This window comes from Esox lucius, chromosome 9 (genome assembly GCF_011004845.1).
Source record: "Esox lucius isolate fEsoLuc1 chromosome 9, fEsoLuc1.pri, whole genome shotgun sequence".
NCBI lineage: Eukaryota > Metazoa > Chordata > Actinopteri > Esociformes > Esocidae > Esox > Esox lucius.
In genome coordinates, this window is record NC_047577.1 from 7,129,395 (window position 1) to 7,156,234 (window position 26,840).

Below are 26,840 nucleotides of genomic sequence, written 5' to 3' on the forward strand. Positions count from 1 at the left end.
ATCAAGACCAGGAGACTGCGGGTTACATATATATATTATAAATAAGATAATAGAAACAACCAAAACATTTGTTCAACTGAATCAGATGTGCAAGAGAGATAAAAGCATTATAGTGCAATACAATTAGCAGCAAGAGCGTATGATGGTATAATGATTTGTAGGAGTATTGAATTAATATATTATAATATTTCTGCCCTAATTGGTGAATTGATTGTTGCTGTGGGCAGAAGATTTAGTAGATTGTATTGCATGCAGCATTCTTTGAAAGTGTACCTTCAGATTCAGTACAGTACAGTGCAGTGCAGTCAGGCGCTAGGACCACTTCTCCAGACAAGCAAAGGGTAGTCTCACTCAACTAGCTAGTAGTAGAAAGCTAACGTTTGGTTTCTACGGGCGAACGGTATGGATTCATAGAAATACTTGCCTGATTGAGGTAAGGATTAGTTTAAATAACAGAATATGCATCTTACTAGATGGCCTGATACAGCGTTGGGCTTTGCATCGACAAGGAAGCATGGAATAACGGAACTAGTACTGTAGCTAACTACTCGGCTAGCTACAGCGACTCGCTATAACACGCTAGCTAGTTAGCGGTTGCTGTTGTCAACAACGCGAACATTGGTAACACTAACGTTTGGTTTCACTAACTTTGGGGTACACTATAGTATGTGTAATTTTACTATATACCAGATAGCTATCTAACTATTGAATGTGAACTTTTCAGCGACTGACACCTCGTAGCTTGTTGTCTGTAAGTGGTACGTAATCTAGCTAGCTAGTTAGCATCAGCTGTGGCTATCTACCAACTAGTCATGACTCATGAAGTGTAAACAATTAGCTAGCTATCAATGGATTGATTGTTGGGTGCTGTCGATGTTTATTGCATGTGTATTATGTATTGCATGAGTCGGACTGATACGTCAAGTCAAGCTAAAAAAGTAGCTAACGTTAGATAGATTGCTATGTATTGAATTGTAGCTGTACCTATTGTGTACTGTACCTAGCAAATATGTCAGTACAGTCGGTAGCCCAGCAGTATATTTACTGTCAGAATTGGTTAGCCCAGTTTGCACCAGGATACATGCCGATTGCCCTGCTAGTTACTTTAGAAAGTAATCCAATTGCAGGAGTTGTCTAGAATGATGAAATCACTTATTTGTGTGATTTGCCATTAGTAGAGTAGTGTCGTAAAATGCTCGTTCGACAGTTTGATTTACTTCACAGTTGCTGTTCCAATGGTTACTGGGAGTGCTCCATTGACTTTACATTGATGGTTATTAGTTTTATTTGGGTAAAAAGAGATTAGCTACCTAGCCCCTTTAGTGGAAGGGCGTGTTAGCCTTATCCAGAGCGACTTACAGTAGTGAGTGCATACATTTCCGATGTGGTCCCCGTGGGAATCGAACACACAATCTCTGGCGTTGCGCATGGCATGCTCTACCAACTAAGCAATATGGGAGGGCCTTCTGTTATTTGAAGTCATTACAGATCCGATTTGCCAAGTAGACTTAAACTTATCCAGATTTTGACTTAGTGAATTGGTGCTGTCAGGAATAGAGGGATGCAGTCATGGATGAATTGCCACATGTCAGCCTTAACATTATAAATATATTAAATCTAACTCCGTGGAGTATGGCCTGATCTACCCTGGGGGAAATGGGGAAGTCTCCACGGAAGCTGATACATCTGCCTGTTGCCTGGGTTACAGCTACATTCCAGTCCCTGTACTCCGTATCATGTTTGTTTACAATGGAAAGGAGTGGAATTTTAGCCATAGCCTGATTACCCAGACTAATCGGCCTGTCCTCCAGTGTATATTTCTAAACCTAAGTTACCTGTGTGTGTTTTGCCAGACCCAGTCATGTCTCAGGTGGAAAAGAAGGCGGGGCTCCTGAGGAGGACCTCATCCTCTAAAAAACCCCTGAAGGAGAAAGTGGTACTGATGTACGATGAGATATTTGCGGTAAGAAAGGGGAAAGAAGGTTTTTGTTGATTGGTGTAGTAGAGAAGAAGAAGGGGAAGAAAAGAGTGAGTTTTGTAAGAGACAGGAACTGACATTGTGTAAATGCTCTCATCCTCGTCTCCTCTCCTACTTGCTTAGAAAGAGGACCCAGCCAAGAACAACCCTCGCTTTTGGGATGAACTGTTTCTCATGAAGGTGAGAGAGTCCACTGTTATTGTGCCTTCGCAAAACTAGCTGTTCACAAGAGATTGTGGGACCTGAGTTTACAAAGAGCTTTAAGCTAAAAAAAAAATTAACACACGAAGTGGTCATGCTCTGCTTCAGAAATAGGATTGACGGTCTTTAAATGACACATACTTTTAAGTTATCACCGTAAACTGCGAACCTTTTAATTTGAAATATATGAATGGACAGTGTAATTGTCCAATGTGTTACAATTGAAATACACTAAAATCCAGTGAACATTTGTTTTGACTAGGAATGTCTGGGTGCTGCATTGATTTATTTAATGTTAAACCTAAATATGCCAACACGAATTACACTCTTCCATGCAAACAAATTTAGTAATTTAGTAATTAATAAGTAATCAATATCGGTAATTAATGAGTCTACAAAATCAGTAATTTAATAAGTTAACTGATACAGGTGAAAATCAACACATATTCACCTTTATATACCATTTTAGGTGTTCAACGATGAAAATCTTTGTTGACTAATCCACTAAATTGATCATCCTTTGCATTTAAAAAACCCCGAAATGTCTGTATTGTTTACAAATCTATCCATTGATGCGTGTACCAAACCAACTGTTTAAATGTCTTTACAAAGATCTCCGTTGACACGTGTACCAAACCAACTGTTTAAATGTCTTTACAAAGATCTCCGTTGACACGTGTACCCAACCAACTGTTTAAATGTCTTTACAAAGATCTCTGTTGACACGTGTACCCAACCAACTGTTTAAATGTCTTTACAAAGCTCTCCGTTGACACGTGTACCAAACCAACTGTTTAAATGTCTTTACAAAGCTCTCCGTTGACACGTGTACCAAACCAACTGTTTAAATGTCTTTACAAAGCTCTCCGTTGACACGTGTACCAAACCAACTGTTTAAATGTCTTTACAAAGCTCTCCGTTGACACGTGTACCAAACCAACTGTTTAAATGTCTTTACAAAGCTCTCTGTTGACACGTGTACCAAACCAACTGTTTAAATGTCTTTACAAAGCTAGCCAACTGTTTACCGAGCGCTCATTCACCGCCCCTCCAGGTGAATCTGGAATACCTGGAGACCAAGCTCGAGTGTCTGGATGGAGATGAGTTGATGAAGACGAAGGACAACGTCAACAGCCTGTTCCACCATTGTGTGCAGACCCTCGCAGAGGAGCACCAGATCAAAGTGGTCAACGCCCTACAGGTGTGTGAAATGTCGACGAATGCTGTTAAAAGTCGCTTCGTGAAATCGTCCGAGACGGCATAAATGCAGCTGTGGTTGCGTTTGGTGTTGGTGTATGTTTTCCCACAGGGCTTTGTTGGTGAACCCTGGTGGTTCCAACAAGTTATGGGTTCTAATCCCACAAGGGAACCAGGGCAAAGACTGCTGGTGGCCCCTACTGTAAATTTAGGAAATGTTCTCCTCTCGTTCCAGACGCTGTGTGCCTTGTTCCGTGGAGTTCACCAGAAGAACAAGTCAGCGTCAGGTTTTGACATCATTAACATGCTCATGGGCTTTGACAAGGCTGAACACCGCATGAAGGTGTGTGTGTTTGCGTCTGCCTGTGTTTTGCAGCGTTAATTGTTTTGAAGCCAAAAACAATCCCTAGTGTCTATTGCGTTGAAATGTTTAAAATCCGTGTTTTCCCGTCTGCATCTTCCTGAACGTGTCTCTTCCATAGGATCTGATGGAGAGTTTGGACAGCCTGCTCTGTGGGGAGGGTTCAGAAAGTCTCAAGGCCCTTTGTCTCAAACTACTGCTGTGTTTAGTGACGGTGAGAGGACAGGAACATCAGGGCTCCAGTCTTTTTAGACTGATTGGTCGCATCCGCCATCCTGGAAAAATATTTATTTTATAATAATTGGTGTAAAGTAGATATTTTGCTTATACCTATCGGTGATGCCATTTAATTATGTGTCTAGAATGCAGCCTTTTGATACATGACGTTTTCACGGTTGCTGCCTGGTCGCGAGGAGGGTTGAGCGAGAGGGAGAGAGCTGCTCACCCATGCAGCCACTCACACACGGGAGAGTTTGATATCAAGACGAGTGAATCCAGTTACCTTTTGACCAAATTTTGAAACTGGGAACGGGGGATTTTTTTTTTTTAGATGCAGCCAGTAAAAATAGTAGAGAAAACCCAAGAAAAAGGGTGGCAAAATTTGACCACTTGGTTGCTGTTTGGAGCCCTGTACACACACACACACACACACACGCTTAAAGTCACTCATTCTTGTTGTTTTGTGTGTTGCAGGTCACAGACAACATCAGTCAGAACACCATTCTGGAGTATGTCATGATCAACAGTATCTTTGAGGCCGTTCTACAGGTGACTGTCTTTCCTTGGGAATAGGGCTGTTTCTGACCGTCCCTCCCTCCTGATCCTGTCAGATGGGTGTTGACATGTGATCCTAGTGGATTGATGACAGGGCCACTCTCCTCCAATCTCTCTCGCTCCCTTTCTCACCGCCCCTTAACTAGATCCTATCAGTGTTTCTGGTTAAGTCAGTGTTCTTTGGTTGTTGATATGCGGTTGTAGTGATTTCATGACAGTGCCAATGTCCTCCAATCTCTCTCTTTCTCCTCTCTCTCTCTCTCCCTCCCTTCACCACCCACCCATCCCTCCATCCTGTCCTGTCTAGATCCTGTCTGATGTGTCCAGTAGAGGGCGACATGGTTACGATGCTGTTGTGCTACTGGCCCTGCTGGTTAACTACAGGAAATATGAGGCGAGTCTGTCGGCCTCTCTCTCTCTCTCTCTCTCTCTCTCTCTCTCTCTCTCTCTCTCTCTCTCTCTCTCTTTCTCTCTCTCTCTCTCTCTCTCTCTCTCTCTGTGTCTGTCTCTGTTTTTCTCTGTCTGTTTGCTGTCTGTACTGATGCTGATTCTTTCTCTGTTGTGATGTCAGTCTGTGAATCCCTACATCGTCAAGCTCTCCATATTGGATGATGAACCCACCTTAGATGTGAGTGCTGATCTGAGTTATAGATTTCTGCCATTTAGGATGAATAAGAAATAGAATGACAACATCCTCTTATGATATGTTTCCATCCCAAGTTAAAAATGTATAATGGATTCTGTTCTTTTTCTTAGGGAATGGGTTTGGTGGTGGGCCAGGCTTTGACAGAATATAACAGGTAAGATCTGGAAACAAAAAATAAACTTGTGGTTTTTGTTTCATCGATGTTGACCTACTTTAGAACTGTTTGATGTATTTTTACTGCAAATTAAATCTTTCATGTATATGAATGTCTCCGCTTGTGTGTGAGTGTGTGAGTGTGTGAGTGTGTGAGTGTGTGAGTGTGTGAGTGTGTGAGTGTGTGAGTGTGTGAGTGTGTGAGTGTGTGAGTGCGTGAGTGCGTGACATCTTAGAGAAACAGGTTGCTATAATATTAATTGTGAAAAGACCAAGATTAAATTGACAAATGAATGGAAGTGTTTCATGTTTGTTCTTTTTAATGTTCTTTGGGGGGCAGGGACATTCTGGTCTTGCTATTGACGTGTTGAAAGTACTTGGTTTCTATGCTACTTTTCTCACTTTCTTTGTGTTTCGTTCGCCCTCTCTTTTTCCCCCTCCCTCCCTCCCTCACCTCCATTTCTCCTCTCTGTTGCTCCTCCTGTCTCTCTCTTTTTTCTTCTGCTTTGGCCCGTTCATATCCTTATTTACACTCTGTCTTTACATCCCTCCCTCGCTCTTTCTTCTCCATAGACAGTACAAAGACAAGGAGGAGGAGAACCAGGGAGGTTTCTTCTCGACACTGACCAGCATGGTAACGACCCAACATCTCTCTCAATGCCTAGGTTCCTCAGACACAAATTAGCACTAGTCCTTAGCAGTGCTCAAAATTCTCCATTGTTGTTTAATGGTCCAGGACTAGGTTCAATGTAGATTCTCAAGATGTTTGTCCAGCATCATTCCTTTCTTGTCCACAGGTGGGCAGTATGTTCATTGCCGATGCAGAAGAGAAGCTGTCTGTACAGTAAGTAAATGCTTTTTAAAGTCCAATAAAAAAAAAAATATATATATTACCAGGTAAGTATGCTGAGAACTCATTCCTATTCACAGCAAGAGCTGTGAGCAGTTAGGTTTAATTGTCTGTTAACAGGCTGAGGGACAGAATGACAGGGTTGATTAGATTAGATTCGGTTCAACTTTGTCATTGAACAGTACAAGATTCACAGACCTATAATGACCAAGTTTGGTCAGTGATAGCATTAGTCAAAAATTGTCACAGCGTTAAACCCTGTCCACTGACTTTTGCCTAAATGTATGGAATTTCTGGTGGAACAGTGAGTCACACTTGCCCCTCATTAGCCAATTACAAAGTTGCAAAAATGTCTGGCTCGGTGGACATTTGTTTAATTGGCTTAGCCTGCCAACCAATCATCCCACGCTACACCTCACCTCCTGGGCAGAACAAGGCTGTTACAGTGTGCAGGGAAGAACACCAGGGAGGTTTGGCACGCTCTTCTACCCTCCCAAGTCCATGGGGAGTTGTGGCAGGTTTTTATGTAGAATTTATACAGGAACCGTTCCTATAAGATTCACCTGAGCGCCCTTACAGGACTTTGATTGAACATGAGAATCCCAGAAGATGGTTTCTAAGTCATAGTAGAAAAATATTCTCCCACACGCGGTTTCTGGTTTTTATTAAAATGCTTTAGAATGGTCTCTGTGCGCTGTAACCTAGGGAGGAGGTTACCACTGCCAAGACCGCTGCCAGAACCGGCTTGCTTAAACCAACTGCCTCCGCTATCAAACTCTGGAATTACTGCTTCGGAGATAAAAGAAATTGAGGCGAAATCCATTTTCTGTGTAAGAAGTGATAACCCTATTGGATGGGACAATTGTGGAAATGGAATAATGTTTTTCCCCATCCCATTTATTTTGGGTTTTCGCCCAGCCACTTATAGATATTTACCTTTGTCCTTTCTCTGACCTCTCTAGGACGAATGAGGCGATTCTTCTGGCGTTGTATGAAGCTGTGCACCTCAACCGAAACTTCATCACCGTTCTCGCTCAGGTGCTTTAGACGACTATTTTTAGAAACTCTTATCCCCCCCCCGCTCCTTTCTTTTGACTTTGAGGTAAATATATTTTCTCCGTCATCCGTTCTCCTTTTTTTTTCTCTGTTTGCGAGAAAGGGCGATGAAAGTTGAGAGAGAGAGAGAGAGAGTGAGTGAGTGAGGAGGGAGAGCAATTAGCACTCGATCTTCTCCCTCCTTGTGTTTTTGTTCTGTCAGACTGAAGGATCTCTGATGTCCTGATGGCTGCAGTCTAGCCGACTTTGACTGGCTGAAAAGTATGGGAGAATGGGAGTAGAAAGAGATGCATTGTTCTATGTGTTGTTCTCATTGGTTTAGCTGGTCTTCAAAGTCACGTCTCCGCCCTCAATCCCCCCCCCCCCCCCCCCACCAACACCACCACAGGGATGAGCTTTAATAGCGTGAGGGACAAAGAGACGGTTGCTAGGGTGGGATAATGAAAACCGTAGCGGTAGAATGAATAAATAACTGTTTGAGGATTGTGGTTTAGAGGGTCTGTGAGCGAAGAGACAGACTTTGAATGGCGCTCCCCGAAAGCCTCTCTCTCTCCACCCTGTTCTCAGTCTTCCTCTCTTCCCTCCTGCCCTTCCTTTCTTTCGACACCTCCTCATTTCTGTGTTTTGGCAATTAACAGAGCCACCCAGAGATTGACATCCCGACCACGCCCACCACCCCTGTACCGACCACTCCCACAACTCCACTGGGCACAACCCCGCCCTCTACAGATGGTAAGTCAGCCGATTGGCTGTAAATATGGAAGTGTGTATCATTCGGCGCACACACTCCTGTAGCCCCCTTAGCCCCTAAGTGGGGTGATAATAGAGGAACGGCTCTTACAAAACATTGTTGCAGTTTCCTTTGAATGTTTTTCCCGCTGTCTTTTTTTGGACATTCTTTTTTTATTTCTCAACACTCGCCAAGTCATACCCTCTCACTGGCTGTCTCGCCCCATGTTCTTGTGAAATATTAAACAGGCTCCCTAATGTTTTTGGGGATATTAAAAAATAAGAACAGGTACTGCTTGTTCTTGTTGGAGTGCAAAGGAAGACTAGACTGTTTCAAATGGTTCCCTACTATAGGCCCTTTTCCCTACATGATTCACTGCAATGGTTCACTGCCCTAGGCCCTTTTCCCTTCATGATTCACTGCAATGGTTCACTGCTATAGGCCCTTTTCCCTACATGATTCACTGCAATGGTTCACTGCTATAGGCCCTTTTCCCTACATGATTCACTGCAATGGTTCACTACTATAGGGCCTTTTCCCTACATGGTTCACTGGTTCACTACAATGGCACCACACACACCTTTTCAGGTCACGTGCCGTGTAACAATGTATTTGTGTGCGGCTTGCTAAAAGCTATTTTCTGCATCAAATATTAATGCAACTGGCTTCAAATACAAATTAATCTTTCAGGTAGAGTGCCATGTCACTGGCCACGCATGCTCTCTCACTCTCACACACACACACACACACACAAACACACCAAATTTGAACCTGTGTGTGGGTTGCTAAAAGTCGTATGAAATGTTAAGGTTACTGGCTTCAGACTTACTCCCGTTTCTGATGTGGTCCATGTGCTTGGCTGACTCAGGGTTTTTATGTCATCATATGGTAACACTAGTAGACAAAATGTATATTAGATTGACGTAATGTCACGGTTACGTGTCCTTGTAATTGATGACAAATGTTGCCGTGGGAATAAGGTTGTGACTTTGCCAGTGAAGTTGAGCTTTCAGCATCACAGTAACATAACCGCCAGATAGGGTTCAAATAATTACAATGTCTCCTCCTAACCTCTGAATCGTTCCACTAACATTAGTTATTGTAGGTTGTGCTCATCTTGATGGACTTGTAATGAAACTGTTGCCCATTCTGGCTAAGACCTGCAATATTGTTGAGCTAACGTTCTAACGTCGAACTAACCTCCACCTCCGAGGTTTGAACTAACCTCCACCTCCGAGGTTTGAACTAACCTCCACCTCCGAGGTTTGAACTAACCTCCACCTCCGAGGTTTGAACTCAAGTTGTGTTTGTGTTGTTGCAGTGATGAACTCGTCAGAGCTGCCTTTGGACCCCAACCTCCAGACCAGCAACCTGCTCATCACCTTCCTGAAATACTCCTCTATCGTCATGCAGGACACTAAAGGTCAGGCACTTAACCTGCCTCTCTGACCTTTAACTCCTAGCCACTCCGTCACCGTTCCTCTTCCTGACTCTCCCTGTCCGTCACCGTTCCTCTTCCTGACTCTCCCTGTCTGTCACCGTTCCTCTTCCTGACTCTCCCTGTCCGTCACCGCTCCTCTTCCTGACTCTCCCTGTCCGTCACCGCTCCTCTTCCTGACTCTCCCTGTCCGTCACCGCTCTTCTTCCTGACTCTCCCTGTCCGTCACCGCTCCTCTTCCTGACTCTCCCTGTCCGTCACCGCTCCTCTTCCTGACTCTCCCTGTCCGTCACTAGTTGATTGTTGGGTCACTTCTCTTCCACACATTGTCTCTGACCTGCTCTCCCTCCAGATGAACACAGGCTGAACAGTGCCAGACTCTGCCTGATCATCCTGACCTGCATAGCAGAGGTGTGTACCCTGGGGAGACAAGGGGGTTTCTGGGTCTCCACTTCCCTCTGTCTACTTCCTCACCTTTCTCTGTGTTAAACAGGACCAGTATGCTGATGCCTTTCTTCATGATGACAACATGAACTTCAGAGTCAACCTACACAGAATGGTAAGTGCCTGGCTGCCTGCCTGGCTGCCTGCCTGGCTGCCTGCCTGGCTGGCTGCCTGGCTGCCTGCCTGGCTGCCTGCCTGGCTGTGTGCCTGCCTACCAGAAGTCCTTATAAGTATAGTAACCCATGACAAATCTTGTAGGTATATATAATTTTTGGTGGTTATGTTCTGCATTATGGGTAAATGGAAGTACTTTTATTCCTTTATTAAAATGTGTGTGTGTGTGTGTGTGTTCACCCTGTTCTTTGTGGCAGCCCATGAGACACCGAAAAAAAGCAGCTGAGAAGAATGTCCCGTCGCGACCTCTGGTGTGTGCAGTTCTAGGTACGTGGAACCCTTACGCTTGCGGTTCTAGATCACTAGACCGTCAACATGGACTAGCTTTGGACCGCTTCATTTGTCATCGCCGGGGGCCGTGGAAAGTCCTTGGAGTCTATTTCAACATATTTTAATTAGATTTGATGTTGTTAAATTAAAAATGTATGTCGTCAGTTCCACTTTAAGATCACTTTTCATTACCTCAGACATTTCATTATCAAAGGACCGGTCCAGTCGGTAAATAGATTATAATTACACAAACCCAAGACCCGTTTCAAATGTCAGACACAAACCAGAATAAAACCAGAACCCAGGCAAGACTAGTTCAGGCGGCCCGCAATAAAAAGTGTTGCCATCTCAAGATTCAAACCCGGGTCGCCCACGTGAAAGGCTGGTCATTAACCACTACACCACAGAGCTGTACATTTGCCAGGTGTCAGTATAGCCTCTTGTCTCTATCCTGAAAAAAATCCTCTTTTGCTACTGGCCGTTTTAATAGTTAATTGGCCATTCGTGAATGACATTGATACAATTAAACTGATTAACATTTCTTACTAAGTTCACCTCCACCACAAATAGCGTCTATGTATGGCGTTTGCCACTGGCCGTTTTAACAGTGTATTAGCCAGTAATAAGCTTTACCGGTATCTACTAACTTACTGGAATAGTCATAAGAATTGAGCAATTGCTAGCGAGTCTGCCAATGCCATTTCATTTCATGGCATAAAAACATAACTATCAATAAAGGTGACGATAACTCACTCTTTCATCAAGTGAAAAGATGAGAGAATCGTGGAATCTATCAGAAATAATTAATAAATGTTGTTGCTCTCAATAAATTCAAAAGTAGGTCTTCCACATGAGACGCACTGTCCTTAACCACTACGCCACGCCATTACACTTTTCAACAGTCACTACACTCCATAGAGGATTGTGTTGAACGTTTCTTATTAAGTTTACCTCCACCATAGCATCTATGAACTGTATTGCTTTTGCCACTGGCCGTTTTAACAGCTGATCAGCCAGTAATGGGCTTACTAGTATCTACTAACGTCGTAGGAATAATCATAAGAATTGAGCAATTGCTAGCGAGACTGAAGATGAACTTTTCCACACCAGAAACAGTTGCGATATAACCATATACAGTTTCAGTTAAGGCTTACTATAACGTAACTACTTTAGCCTATGTTCTAGCCCGCAAATGTGTTTGTCTATCCTGACCCAAAACGCATGCACGGTTTTGTACTTCGAAAATCCACCAGAAACAGTCACAATATAACCGTAAACTGATTTATTTCAGGCTTACTATAATGTAGATACTGGCGGTTTTAGCCAGCGAAGTTTTCATCTCTGCGGAATCATTCATAACGCATACTTCGCTTTGCCTGCGAGGAGATACGAGGGTCCGCTTTTCTAACCACTACGCTTTTTAACAAGGGGCAGTCAGTCAGTCACATTCGCTCTTCTTGGCCGGCTCCGCTTACACGGTCCAGCAAAAGGAGCCCTCTGTTTCATATAAATCTTTGGTGAACAGCAACATTTTGTTTAAAGTTCCTTGTCTTCCGGTTTGATTTTTTTCCTTCCTGTTTCATCCTGTCCCTCTCTCTCCAGACCTCATGGTGGAATTCGTCGTCACTCATATGATGAAAGACTTCCCAATGGATCTGTACATGTAAGATGGCCGACCGACGTCCTTCCCCTAGCACCGAACACAACACGCTCCTAGACGTCCCTGGGGATTCAATCCTTTAGGAGAACCCTTTTGGGTTTCGAGTTGGACCATTTTTAATCTGTACCTTACCGGGTGCTGTAGATGTCAGTGATTACAGTGTGTGTGTGTGTGTGTGTGTGTGTGTCCCACCAGGCGTTGTGTACAGGTTATCCACAAGCTGATCTGCTACCAGAAAAAGTGCCGGATCAGGTTACACTACACATGGAGAGAACTGTGGTCAGGTAGGTACACACCCATGGGGGGGGGGGGGGTCGGGGAGGGACTGGGTACACACCCGGGGGGGGGGGGCTTTGAGGGACTGGGTACACACCCGGGGGGGGGGCTTTGAGGGACTGGGTACACACCCGGGGGGGGTCGGGGAGGGACTGGGTACACACCCGGGGGGGGTCGGGGAGGGACTGGGTACACACCCGGGGGGGGTCGGGGAGGGACTGGGTACACACCCGGGGGGGGTCGGGGAGGGACTGGGTACACACCTCTGGGGAGGGACTGGGTACACACCTCTGGGGAGGGACTGGGTACACACCTCTGGGGAGGGACTGGGTACACACCCGGGGGGGGGGGGGGGGGGGGGGGACTGGTTATAATGGATACTGTAATTAATTACAACTAGGTTCTCATTTGGCAGCTTTCTAAATATACCCATAAAACTGTGCTCTGCCTAACAGCTGTGCTTGATACAGCCAGCTATTACACAAACACGTGCTCTCTCTCTCTGTCTGTTGTATACTTAAGCATTAAGGCGTGAGGGGGTGTGCTATATGGCCAATATACCACGGCTAAGAGCGGTTCTGTACACAGTGGCGATATGCCACGAACCTCTGAGCTCACCGAGATGTACATATGGTTCTTTTCAGCTGGAGAGGCTCAATGGACTAGCACATTTAAAAGTAGTCTGGTTAATGACATGGAAAATGGAGCTGCCTGAACGAGAGCCTGTAATGGGCTGTTTAGCTGATGGCTCTTAGGGGGAGAACTCCCACTGTTTCCCTCTGAATGCTGGGATGGGATGGGTGGCGCAGGATGGCTCGTGTTGGAGTCAAATCCGTGTGTATATGTTCTGTGTTCTTTTTCCACCAGCTCTGATCAACCTTTTGAAGTTTCTGCTGTCCAATGAAACTGTTCTGTTGGCCAAGCACAACATCTTCCATCTGGCCCTGCTGGTGAGCTCTCAAACCCTAGAAACTAACCCTTAACCACTAGACACTAACCCTTAACCCCTAGACACTAACCCTTAACCCCTAGACACTAACCCTTAACCCCTAGACACTAACCCTTAACCCCTAGACACTAACCCTTAACCCCTAGACACTAACCCTAACCAACTAATATTTAACCCGCTGACCTTTAGCCCATAAATCCTAACCTCAAGCCCCTGTCCCTAACCCTTGACCCCCCCACGACCTCCCCCTGCTTCCTTCCCTGCTAACAGGGCTGTCACCATCCTGTTTGTCACTTTGATTCTCAGGACAGTTTAATCAGCTGGGTACCGTTGAACATGACTGTGTTTGCCCCCCCACCCCCAGGTGGTGAACCTGTTCAACATGTTCATTACGTATGGAGACACCTTCCTGCCCACCTCCAACAGCTACGATGAGCTCTACTACGAGATCGTCCGCATGCACCAGGTGTTCGACAACCTCTACTGCATGGGTCAGTGTCTGTGTGTGTGTGTGTGGGTCTGTGTGTGTGTGGGTCTGTGTGTGTGTGGGTCTGTGTCTGTGTGTGTGTGGGTCTGTGTGTGTGTGGGTCTGTGTGTGTGTGGGTCTGTGTGTGTGTGGGTCTGTGTGTGTGTGGGTCTGTGTGTGGGTCTGTGTCTGTGTGGGTCTGTGTCTGTGTGGGTCTGTGTCTGTGTGGGTCTGTGTCTGTGTGTGTGTGGGTCTGTGTGTGTGTGGGTCTGTGTGTGTGTGGGTCTGTGTGTGTGTGTGTGTGGGTCTGTGTGTCTGCGTGTGTCTGCGTGTGTGTGCGCGCGTGTGTGTGTGTGTGTGTGTGTGTGCGCGCACACACACACACACGCGCGCGCACACACACACAGACACACACACACACACACACACACACACACACACACAGACGCACACACGCGCGCACACGCGCACGCGCACACGCGCACGCGCACGCACACTCACACACACACGCGCGCACACACGCGCGCACACACGCGCGCACACACGCGCGCACACACGCGCGCACACACGCGCGCACACACACACACACGCGCGCGGTGTGTGTGTGCGCGCGCGTGTGTGTGCGCGCGTGTGTGCGCGCGTGTGTGTGTGAGTGTGCGTGCGCGTGCGCGTGTGCGCGTGCGCGTGTGCGCGCGTGTGTGCGTCTGTGTGTGTGTGTGTGTGTGTGTGTGTGTGTGTGTCTGTGTGTGTGTGTGTGTGTGTGTGTTATATGTCTGGTGTCTCACCGTGTCCTCCATCTTCCTCACAGTTTTAAGAGTGTCGACCAATGCAGGCCAATGGAAAGAGCCAGCCAGTAAAGTCACCCACTCACTGGTCAATGTCAGGTAAGGGCACGCACGCTGGTTCTAGAGAGTGGTTACAGGGAGCGTGAACAGCGAGATGAACAGAGCTTTCGAAAGCAAGAGGAAGGTTGAGAGGCTGAGAGAGAGAAATGCTCTTGTAATGTTGTTTTTAGCCTTTAGACGGTGTTGTAACAACATACAGGTGAATCATGAATGACAAGACAAGACGGAGGGGTACAAATGTATTGGATTTACAAGGTCCTCGTTTGGTTGGCCTGTTCTCCACAGGTTCTAGATCGTGCCAATGGGATTTCACATTGAGGTATTCAGAGTTCAAGTTTGTTCTGTTTGTGGGTCTGTTTGATCTGTGGGAGATGTGTGTTTATAACATTGCCAAACCTTTGACAGGAGGTTAGTAATTGCAGCTCCACCTCATTTCCACATAATTTTCTGGGCTCGGTCTGTCTTCTCTTGAGAGCCAGGCCTGCCTGTGGTGGCCTGTCCAGAGGGCAAGGCTGTGCCCACGGAGTCTGGATGTGGTCGTGGGTTTCTGGATTTTCTGATGCATCTCAGAGGTCAGGTGTTCTGTTACTCTCTGTGTAGGTTAGCATTCCAATTGGCTTTGTTTTTTTTGGATGATTCCATCCACTCTGTCAAATAGATTTTTTTTTCCTTTGGTTTTCTCATAATTTGGGTCTGACTTGCTCTCCTTGGGGCTGAGGACTCCGTTTGGGTCGAAGAACCGAGCCCCAGAACGAGCTGGCTTGGGAGGCTGCTCTCTGGGTTCATTTCTCTGTAGGTTAGGGCTTTCTTATGGATGTTTAGAGAACTGGGTTTCAGGTGGTTGAGCAGTTTAACAGCTCTTTTTCTGTGTTTTCATAATTGATGGTTGTAATTCTGTTCTCCATGCATTATTTGGGGTTTTGTATTATACCCTGAAGATACACTCTTCAGGAGAGAATAGATTCAGCCAGCAGAGTCGAGTGGTTGTTCACTGTGTTTTGTGAATTCTCGATCGGAGACCTCACAACCATCAAGGACTATGTGTTCCATGACTGATTGGAGGATTGTATGGGCCAGTATTAACCAGAACCTGATTGTGCTGTGGAGTTTTGTGTTGTATTTGATGTGGGCAGAGGCCCTTATAGCCACGTGGTGGTTTGCTGTGAAGTGAGCTTCTAGTCCAGGCTGAGGTAGGTGCGTTTATTTGTCTGCTGTAGGAAGTCTGTGAATCGGCACGATGCGTGTTCGCTGTACTGGCATCTAGACTGAGATCCCCTGTCCGGTCCTCTCGCCTTGCCGTGTTCTGTGGAGGAGGTTGGTCTTTCTTTGTGCGTAGGGAGGAGGAGGTTGGTCTTTCTTTGTGTGTAGGGAGGAGGAGGTTGGTCTTTCTTTGTGCGTAGGGAGGAGGAGGTTGGTCTTTCTTTGTGTGTAGGGAGGAGGAGGTTGGTCTTTCTTTGTGTGTAGGGAGGAGGAGGTTGGTCTTTCTTTGTGTGTAGGGAGGAGGAGGTTGGTCTTTCTTTGTGTGTAGGGAGGAGGGGGTTGGTCTTTCTTTGTGTGTAGGGAGGAGGGGTTGGTCTTTCTTTGTGTGTAGGGAGGAGGGGTTGGTCTTTCTTTGTGTGTAGGGAGGAGGAGGGGGGGCTCTCCCGTGGTCCTTTCAGAGAGACTGGTCAGGGTGCGACCGGCAGGAGTCATTAGAGGGGATCCCCGCCCCACTGACTGGGGGGTTAACTGGCTAGCGCATTAGCTTTTCAGTGATTAATTTAAGGCCACCGGAAAATGCAATGGTCCTAATGATCCACTAAGATGGAAAAGTGTGTGTGTGTGTGTGTGTGTGTGTGTGTGTGTGTGTGTGTGTGTGTGTGTGTGTGTGTGTGTGTGTGTGTGTGTGTGTGTGTGTGTGTGTGTGTGTGTGTGTGTGTGTGTGTGTGTGTGTGTGTGTGTGTGTGTGTGTGTGTGTGTGTGTGTGTGTGTGTGTGTGTGTGTGTGTGATCTTCACTTTTATGCGCATAATACTTTTCAACAGAAAACGATATTAACTTGCCATTTCAGAGGCACAGGAGCATTCTGTATGAGCCTAATGCCTACTGATGAATTCCATAATACCGCTGGCCCAGAAGCAATTTCCATTGAGCCACGCTTATCTGAACAGAAAATTCACTCAGGGAATAATCCTTAAGAGAATGAACTCATGAAATATGAAACCTGTAGATTCTAGTATGTATTTCATCCAATTTCCCTCTCATTTATTTTACTGTTATTAAAGAGCTGGCTGCATGTGCTGAGATGTATTCCTGTCTCATATTGAAGGTGTTTTCCCACCCAGTTAATCATTTTTGCTTCACATTTTCACTGAAGATAATTTAGATTTGAGATTTGTGTGAAATGTCAACTTCAGAGGTAAAGTAATTTTGTGTCTATGTTAAAGTGTTTGTATCAATTTCGAATCGCGTTTCAGAAATGCTGCATCTTGAAATATCACATGGTCTGTTCTTAAACGTGTATTGTACAGTTTGGGTACCCAGGGAGGTGCTTGCCAAAGCGTTTGTCTCTCTGTAGTGAACTTTTTTATGTGCATACATTGGTTCTCTATTTCCTGAAGTCCACGTTCTGCTCCTTCATTGATGATGTGCAGGGTTGCTTGAGACGGAGATGACAAAGAGGACTGAGGAAAAGGAAGTTGTGTAGTTCAGGCAACACCTTTGTTCTCAGAGAAACTTGGGGATCTCTCTCATATTCTGTCTCTAATTTTACTGGCCTTCTCCCCCCGACTACTGCTTTACCTAAGTAAGTGTGTGTGTGTTTGTGTGTGTGTTTAAGGGCCATTATCAACCATTTCAACCCCAAGATTGAGTCGTATGCTGCAGTGAACCACATCTCCCAGCTTTCGGAGGACCAGGTAACCACTGCTGTTACTGTAACACGCCTCTTATGATGTCACAACACACTCCTCTTGTGATGTCACAACACACTCCTCTTGTGATGTCACAACACTATCCTCTTGTGATGCCACAACACTATCCTCTTATGATGCCACAACACTATCCTCTTATGATGCCACAACACTATCCTCTTATGATGCCACAACACGCTTATGACGTCACATGTTTTTATTATTATGTTACAGCACTCCTCTTATGATGTCTTAACACACTCCTTATAATATCCCAAAAACATATTTTTTTTTTTACAATCTTGCGACGCACCTGCCTGAGTTCAGTGCTCCAGATGGCCTTGCGGTTTGAGCATCTGACCAGTCACTAGATCAAATCCCAGAGGTTCACCGGTGACAATCTGTCTTACTGTCCCTGAGCAAGGCAGTTAACCCTAGTCACCCTCAGGCTGTTGCTAGGGGGAGACATTTATTTGAATTGCTTTTGTAATAATAAATATGGCCCAGTGAACACTTCGTTACCACAAGGGCCCTGGGATGAATGCCGTGGCCGTACTAGTATATTTTGCGTGGCAGGCAAACTGTGATATGTTCATCTTCACACCTGGTGAAATCGAGCCCGGGAGCAACTCTGATGATCTTTGATTGTCAAAACATTTGTTTTGGAGCTTTTAGCTGTCTACTTTATCTACTTAATTGCGGTCATCTCTAAGGAGGTTTTATGCTCATGCATATGTAATGAATGCATGTCTGATATCTGCCATTATATTAGCATATTGGACACAATGGGTTAGGATGTATGCAGCCTCACGTATTCATTGACAGGAGGTGCTCTGTTGGGTTGAGTTCTGGGGATGGTGCCGGCCGGGTCGGTAAACTGAACCGGCTGCCCCGTTCTGAGGAAACGCGTGTTTCCGCGACGCACTGGGGGTCGGCTGCAGGAGCGTGTCAGTGGCGAGGGCCCGTCCCGTCGGCCAGCGTGCACCTCTGTCACCGATGTTATCCTCTCGCCAACAGGCTGTTTTAGGACCGCCGTTGTCTGCCTGCATTTGTTTGTCCAGCCCGTTCTCTGTACACCATAGAAATGACTGTGCTCCCTAAAAGACCGGGCATTTCTGAGATACTATGGTCCAATTAAACCGTAACTGAATGCCTGTCTGCCTGTCTTATATTGCCACCACAGCCTTTTAACTGTTTGTAAATTGTTCTGCCTTATAAAGTGGCCCCTGACTTTGGAAGATTAGTGGGCCTGAGTTAATTAAACAGCTCTCCACTTAATGCTTTATTTTATGCATTTATAGGCATTATAATTCCTATTCAGGATTGCATTAAAACCACTGACACCACAGGGTCCATTAATACCACAGGGTCCATTAATACCACAGGGTCCATTAATACCACCGACACACCACGGGATCCATTAATACCACAGGGTCCATTAATACCACCGACACACCACGGGATCCATTAATACCACAGGGTCCATTAATACCACCGACACACCACGGGATCCATTAATACCACAGGGTCCATTAATACCACCGACACACCACGGGATCCATTAATACCACCGACACACCACGGGATCCATTAATACCACCACCACACCATGGGGTCCATTAATACCACTGGCACCACGGGGTCCATTAATACCACTGGCACCACGGGGTCCATTAATACCACTGGCACCACGGGGTCCATTAATACCACCACCACACCACAGGGTCCATTAATACCACACCACAGGGTCCATTAATACCACACCACGGGGTCCATTAATACCACACCGTGCGGTCCATTAATACCACGACACCACGGGGTCCATTAATACCACCACCACACCACAGGGGCCATTAATACCACCACCACACCACAGGGTCCATTAATACCACTAATACCACACCACAGGGTCCATTAATACCACACCACGGGGTCCATTAATACCACACCACGGGGTCCATTAATACCACCACCACACCACAGGGGCCATTAATACCACCACCACACCACAGGGTCCATTAATACCACACCACGGGGTCCATTAATACCACACCGTGCGGTCCATTAATACCACGACACCACGGGGTCCATTAATACCACCACCACACCACGGGGGCCATTAATACCACTAATACCACACCACAGGGGCCATTAATACCACTAATACCACACCACAGGGGCCATTAATACCACTAATACCACACCACAGGGTCCACTAATACCACACCACGGGGTCCATTAATACCACGACACCATGGGGTCCATTAATACCACCACCACACCACGGGGTCCATTAATACCAGTAATACCACACCGCAGGGTCCATTAATACCACACCGCAGGGTCCATTAATACCACACCACGGGGTCCATTAATACCACTAATACCACACCGCAGGGTCCATTAATACCACACCACAGGGTCCACTAATACCACACCACGGGGTCCATTAATACCACTAATACCACACCACGGGGTCCATTAATACCACTAATACCACACCACGGGATCCATTAATACCACACCGCGGGGTCCATTAATACCACACCGCAGGGTCCATTAATACCACACCACAGGGTCCACTAATACCACACCACGGGGTCCATTAATACCACTAATACCACACCACGGGGTCCATTAATACCACTAATACCACACCACGGGATCCATTAATACCACACCACGGGGTCCATTAATACCACTAATACCACACCACGGGATCCATTAATACCACACCGCGGGGTCCATTAATACCACACCGCAGGGTCCATTAATACCACCACCACACCGCGGGGTCCAACCGATACTTGTGTGTGTGTGTGTGTTCACCACTAAATTAGAGTGTGTGTAACACAGGCAACACACAGCTGCTGTTTGGGATTGGGTTGATGGTTGGTTACAGTCTCCCCGTTAGAAGCCTTTATGTAATTCGGTTCTCTGGGACCCGTCCTCTTGGGCCAGAACTTTCCCCCACTGACAGGTTGGGCCGGGTCCAGTGGTTCAGGGCTACTGGAGCAAAGGGTCTGGTGCTGCTCACCCATAGGACAGCCTTTTGATTCAGGGAAATGGGCCATGTACACACACACACACACACACACACGCAGAGGTGTGTGTTAATGGGAGTTGGCTCGCTAGGCGATAGTTTTTTAGCACAGGACTGTGTGTGTGTGTGTGTTGTACACAGGTGTGTTCATTAGCCTTTGACATCCTGTCTGATTGAGCCAGGTGGTGTGACAGTAGGAAGAACATACAGATGGTAACCTCTCTACCTCCCAGCTGCCACACACACACACACACACACACTCACGGACACACACCCTCACACACACATCCCCTCTCTATCCATGGGCCCTCTTCTTCAAGTTTAAAATTTTAAACCCTTTCAATTTAATGAGCCGTGAAACCCTTAGTTTCCTGCCCTCCGTCTCCCCTCCCTCCCTCTTTTCATCTTCAGTGGGGAACATTGGAAGATGGATAGCACCCTGAAGAAATCAACCACCAGCACTACCAAAGACACCCCTTTAACTCACACACGCACGCACGCACACACACCTAGACGGACAGACACTGTTGAGTTTTTGCAGTCATGTTACACGTCTGGTGGCTTGGTCCTAGAGGCTGCACATGGCCCTGTCGGTTCTAGACAGTTCCCCTGAGACGGTCTTTGACTGTTTTCCGGGCCTTTCTCTGACACCGGCTGGCGTCACTGCCCCGGGTGGTGGTGATGTTACGCACTGTGGCGTTTTGCTCCGCCCTCCGAGGTGCCCGGTGAACCTGGGGGGTGGGGTTGTTGTGCCGAGCAGTGATTCAGCCTGACGCGGGGTTCTCAGGGGTGCAGCCATAGAACTTTTTGAAGATCTGAAAAATTAAGAGCAATTTAGCCCGGCCCCTGAAATGGATGACTGCAATGCATTATGGAAATGTGTCTAGCGTGTTCTGAGACACTCCAGTGCATTATAGGAATGTGTCTAGCGTGTTCTGAGACACTCCAGTGCATTATAGGAATGTGTCTAGCGTGTTCTGAGACACTCCAGTGCATTATAGGAATGTGTCTAGTGTGTTCTGAGACACTGCAATGCATTATAGGAATGTGTCTAGCGTGTTCTGAGACACTCCAGTGCATTATAGGAATGTGTCTAGTGTGTTCTGAAACAATGAAATGCATTATGGGAATGTGTCTAGTGTGTTCTGAGACACTGCAATGCATTATAGGAATGTGTCTAGTGTGTTCTGAAACAATGAAATGCATTATGGGAATGTGTCTAGTGTGTTCTGAAACAATGAAATGCATTATGGGAATGTGTCTAGCGTGTTCTGAAACAATGAAATGCATTATGGGAATGTGTCTAGCGTGTTCTGAAACAATGAAATGCATTATGGGAATTTGTTTAGCGTGTTCTGAGACACTCTAGTGCATTATGGGAATGTGTCTAGCGTGTCCTGAAACACTGAAATGCATTATGGGAATGTGTCTAGCATGTTCTGAAACACTGAAATGCATTATGGGAATGTTTCTAGCGTGTTCTGAATCACTGCACAGACCTCCAAACCAGGTCAGAGTTGTGTCCTGGATAATGTCTCTGCACTACATGCTGTTATCATTGTGTCTGCTGTGGTCGTTCAATCCTCATTTGAACGATGCTGAAATGAACTACAAAAAGATTACAGTCTGGATGTATGGGGCAGTACAATGTGGTGCAGGGTGAGAGAAAAGTTTCTGGGAATCAACTATGAGCATGTAAAGAAAAAGAAAGCCAGATTAAAATGTTTGACCTACTCATTTATTAAGGGCCAGGCTTGCTGTGTTTTCAGCCAGTTGAAGCATTCCTAGTTGGTTCGCGGCCGCGCTGGTCCTTATTCTTGAAGAGTGGCAGAGAACGAGACCAGAATGCCAAATGAACGAAGCCGGTGGCTGTTGTGATAAACTCCTCTGTGTTGTCGGATGAATCCCGGAACGTAATCCAGTCTGTGTTGGTGAAACGGAGAACAATAGAGCCGATATGCTTACCCTATCAAACAAACACACACACACACACATACATACATACACGCTCATACACACTGTCTCACACAAATTAATCATATGTGCTTTGTGATGCAGAAAACATCTGTGAGATGAGGATGTCTTGTCAGAGCAGAATGCTCTTCATCCTCACCTCTGTCCATCTATCATTCCTTCTCTCTTTCTGTCCATCTATCATTCCTTCACAGTCCATCTATCATTCCTTCTCTCTGCCTCTGTCACCCCCCCCTCCCATTTTCCCATTTCATCCTTTGACTAGTGGTGCCGTTTAAAACTTGGACTCTCACCCCTCCTCCCCCTCTGTCTCTGTCCCCATTTCCCCCTCTGTCTCTCTCCCCCTCTGTCTCTCCCCCTCTTAGTGCTCTCTCTCCCTCCGTAAGAGGGTAAGACACAACACTCTGCTCGTATACACACACACATACTCTCTGTGTATAGACAAGAAGGGAACAGAAAGAGAGGTAATGTAGATGAATATTTCAGCAGTTTGCCAACAGGAATTAAAAAAACCACACAGCACTTTGGAAAACATTTATCAGACAAACACACACGGCCTTCCCTGGTGCGGTCGTAACATTTATCCGAGTAAAACGGGAAAAATGGACCTCAGCCGATTCATTCCTCTTGACCCGTTCTGCGTCTTTATGAAAATGAAGAACCAAGTTTAAGATGTACAAGGCTCTGTGAATGCGTTGGGTTTCAAGTTGTGTGCTTGTGTGTTTCTGACACTCCTTGTTGTGTTTGTCTGCTTGCAGGCAGATTGCGCTGTCTGTCTGTGTGTCTGAGTGTGAAATTGCTGGTCTGTAGAGAGTGTCTCTCTCCTCAGCATGTCAAAGCGGTTTGTCATGGGTCTCGCTCCATTCTCAATGTCTGACTGAAGACCCGCCTGTCCTCACATTTTAATATAATTGGTGGAAGACCTTTTTTGGTGGGAGACCTGGATCTGGGCTGGACGAGCGCGTACGTACGTGCGTGCGTGCAAGCATGCATGTCAGGCAGAAAGCGGGAGATGATTCTGGAGCATCAGTGTATAATTGTTCCAGCCAGACACATCTCCTTTCCTGTTACTTTTCCCATAATGATCCACCACCCCTTTTCTTTTCCCATAATGATCCACCACCCCTTTTCTTTTCCCATAATGATCCACCACTCCTTTTCTTTTCCCATAATGATCCACCACTCCTTTTCTTTTCCCATACTCTCTGTGTGTCTCCCCATCTCCCCTCTCTCTGACCGTAACGTGTTCCCCCTTCTAGGTTCTGGAGGTGGTCCGGTCCAACTATGACACATTGACCTTGAAGCTGCAGGATGGCTTGGACCAGTATGAGAGATACTCTGAACAACCCAAGGAAGCGGCCTTCTTCAAGGACCTGGTGAGAGGGAGCACACACACACACACACACACGCCAACACAACACAGTGTGTTCACTGTTAACATCAAGGTAGTGCGTGTTTGTCCACTGTCTCGCCCCCTAATACGTCTCTCTCTCTCTCTCTCTCTCTCTCTCTCTCTCCTATCTCTCTCTCTCTCTCTCTCTCTCTCTCTCTCTCCTATCTCTCTCTCCTATCTGTCTCTCTCTCTCTCTCTCTCTCTCTCTCTCCTATCTCTCTCTCCTATCTGTCTCTCTCTCTCTCTCTCTCTCTCTCTCTCTCTCTCTCTCTCTCTCTCTCTCTCTCTCCGATCTCTCTCTCCTATCTCTTGGTTTCCCCGCGCTGTTTCTCCTTTCTATCTCCTCTCCATCAACTAGGTGCGTTCCATCAGTCTGAATGTGAGGAAGAATGTGTCTTTGAACACGTTGAGTCAGGACATCCTGCTCAAGGAGTTCTCCACCATCTCCTGAGAGGGAGGGGTTAAACCTGACGACACACACACACACACCTCCTGTCTCACACTCACATGCACACACGGTTACCCTTTTTACCTCTCCCACTGACTCCCTCTGTACCTGCATGTCACCTCCAAACACCATCACCAGAGATGAATGGACCGGCGATGAAAAAATCCACACACTCCTCTGGCCTCTCTCCTCTCCAGCCCAACCCCCCCCTCTCGGTTCGACCGAATGGTGCCAACTCCGGAAAGCTGCTCGACTGCTCCCCCCGGAGTCCTCATGGCTCTGGGGAAAGTCTGACTGACCGGTGGCGGTTGTCCTGGAAGTCTGTGTGTGTGTGTGTGTGTGTGTGTGTGTGTGTTTCTCAATGGTTTCAACACACAGGAATTGTTCGGAGTGTGTGCCGTTTTACACTGGTTGTGCGTGTGTTTTGGCGGGACTGTTACCAGATTTGTTCATGCAGATATTCAACTTCTGTCCCAAACGACACCCAGTTCCCCGTGCGGTGCATTTCATTGGACTGGGCCCAGTAGAACTCAGTACTTGTCAGTGGTGCACCAGATGGGTTTTAAGGTTCCATTTGGGATGACGCGTTGTAACGTTTTAACTTCCTTTGTCCAAACTGATCAGTGGACTTGAATGTGTTTTTTCTTCTTTTTTTGTTTTTTTTTTGAAACTTTTAGTTGTAAAATATAAATTTGGTTGTTCGTTTATTGCTCAACACTGTCCTTCCGTTGCTAGGCGACTGGTCCCAGCAACTGTGAAGGACATGAACAAATGATGCGAGACCATTTCTGAGTTTCTAACATGCAACCTTTTTTCTCCGATTCTGAAAAAAAAAGAAATACACACAAAAAAAAAACAATGAAGTGTTTCCTTGTGACTAAATGTTTGTGTGGGAGCTAACTATATATATTTGTTTATTTCCTCCAGATTTTGAATATCTAAGTTGTTATATATTTTTTAATTTACTTTGTCCTCAGAACACATTAACACTAGTTTCATCCCTGCTGACATTACAAGCTAACAGTCCATGAAGTGCAACAGAATGTACAGTCGCTGCTCAGCATGGTGGTTCTGGGCTACTTCCATAAAGCCAATGAAGACATTATGTGACAGACATTTTGGTTTGTGACCACAACACGGGCCGCGTTCACAAGCTTTGCGTGTAGCTAACGCTGGTGACATCCAGCATTAGCTGTCCCCTGTAGGTGTCAGGTATATGGTAAAGTAAACCTGTAAAAACTGATCCTGGGACCGTTTGGCGTTTTGCCCCACTGACAGTTAGGGTTTGGGAATTCAAAGATGTTCCTGGAATCAACGTTGTTTCTAGGAGAAACTTCATAAGGACCCTAGTTGCTCAGAAACTCGTTCTGCTAACCTTGCACCCACATTTGTGGTCTTGAACAAAGCCCTGCACATGACTTTTGTCTGAGGACCCTTTTATTGGAGACAGATGAAACATTATGCAACTCTCTATTTTAACGTAGGATTCTCTCTGTTTTTCTTCTAACCCCTGTAGTTAGTATGCTAGTGTTATTTGTGTTTTTTAATAAAAGTTGGTTTCACTCCCTCATTCTTTTCTTTCTTTTTTTTAACAACTAGTGCCTAATTCTGGCAATTAAGTGTTGTTTCTTTGTTACCAGAGTCAAATGAACTGGTGGATGCAGATGTTCTCTGTCCAGTATGAAGGAATGTAAATGCATTAACTTCATACAGTGACAAACAAAATCACATGAAGTCTTGCAAGAAGGAATGTGGGGGATGGGAATATATTGTTGCCTTTTGTGACCAATATAGAGCACTGTTTAAAGCACTGTGTTTGGTGCAAGTCCAACACTACATCATCCTGAGAACACCATCCTTAATTTCAAGCGTGGTGGTGGCGGCATCATGCAGTGGGGATGCTTTTCAATGGCGGGTGCTGTTCTGGATTCAAGGAAGGCCAAACAAATGAAAGAAGCAAAACCTGATCGATACTGCACAGGACCTCAGACTGGGGTGAACGCTGAAGTGGCTTTAGGACACGTCTGTGAATGTCCTAGAGTGACCTAGTTAAAGCCCTGACCTCAATCCAATTGTCTATATGTGAAAAGAGTTGAAAATTGCTGTTCAGGTCCCCATCCAAATTAATGGAGCTTGAGCAATTTTGCAAGGAAGAATGAACAGAAATTGCTGAGTCCCTGTGTGCAAAGCTGGTAGATACTTTTTCAAAGTGACTCATTGCTCTAATTGCTTCCAAAGATACCTCCACCAAATGTTGAGTAATGGGGGGTGAATAAATTATTTCAGATTTTATATTTGTAATTAATTTTGAACAGTTTGACACTATGGATTTTTTTTCTTGTTGATCCATGGAAAAACACCTAATTAAATCAATTTTGATGTCATGTTGTCACAATAATTAAGAGCCACTGTTTGTCTGAATATGTAGTTCATAATAATGAATAACGTAATAAAAAGAGGCAAATACAGAAACAAAATTAAAGGACACAGCTGATGCTACCAGAGAGCGGACAACAAAAAGCTCAGCTATTAATAGCATTATGGGTGCGTGATCCATGCCTCTGTTATGTGGGGCGGTTAGGTTTATGTCTGGGGAATAGGAAAACATGTATTTCTGAGTCTGG

The 26,840-nt window shown here is 45.9% G+C and overlaps 1 protein-coding gene across 3 annotated transcripts; it reads left to right on the plus strand.

Annotated features, from left to right (window-relative positions):
• armh3 (armadillo like helical domain containing 3) lies at nucleotides 1-25,786 on the plus strand. 3 transcript variants are annotated; one of them, XM_029122245.2, is made up of 26 exons: nucleotides 1-21; nucleotides 1,854-1,963; nucleotides 2,102-2,158; nucleotides 3,234-3,380; nucleotides 3,612-3,719; nucleotides 3,859-3,951; nucleotides 4,431-4,505; nucleotides 4,819-4,905; nucleotides 5,083-5,139; nucleotides 5,268-5,311; nucleotides 5,884-5,944; nucleotides 6,108-6,154; nucleotides 7,123-7,198; nucleotides 7,855-7,948; nucleotides 9,268-9,369; nucleotides 9,737-9,795; nucleotides 9,878-9,943; nucleotides 10,200-10,269; nucleotides 11,875-11,935; nucleotides 12,128-12,216; nucleotides 13,076-13,158; nucleotides 13,522-13,648; nucleotides 14,432-14,507; nucleotides 17,286-17,364; nucleotides 23,635-23,751; nucleotides 24,127-25,786. In XM_029122245.2, exons 2-26 carry the CDS (start codon nucleotides 1,862-1,864, stop codon nucleotides 24,217-24,219), a joined length of 2,070 nt encoding a protein of 689 aa, XP_028978078.2. In that variant the 5' UTR covers nucleotides 1-21; nucleotides 1,854-1,861; the 3' UTR covers nucleotides 24,220-25,786. The 3 variants fall into 3 exon arrangements, with proteins under 3 accessions (XP_028978078.2, XP_028978077.2, XP_028978079.2); XM_029122244.2 differs by lacking the exon at nucleotides 1-21 and adding an exon at nucleotides 57-433; XM_029122246.2 differs by lacking the exon at nucleotides 1-21 and adding an exon at nucleotides 486-621.
• The last annotated feature ends 1,054 nt before the right edge of the window (nucleotides 25,787-26,840 follow it).

Excerpts from the sequence above, each read along its gene's own strand:
- armh3 (XM_029122245.2), top strand. The coding sequence starts at position 1,862 with ATGTCTCAGGTGGAAAAGAAGGCGGGGCTCCTGAGGAGGACCTCATCC. Across the intron at positions 2,159-3,233 it reads ATGAACTGTTTCTCATGAAG|GTGAATCTGGAATACCTGGA; the intron begins GTGAGAGAGTCC and ends CCGCCCCTCCAG. Across the intron at positions 3,381-3,611 it reads AAGTGGTCAACGCCCTACAG|ACGCTGTGTGCCTTGTTCCG; the intron begins GTGTGTGAAATG and ends CTCTCGTTCCAG.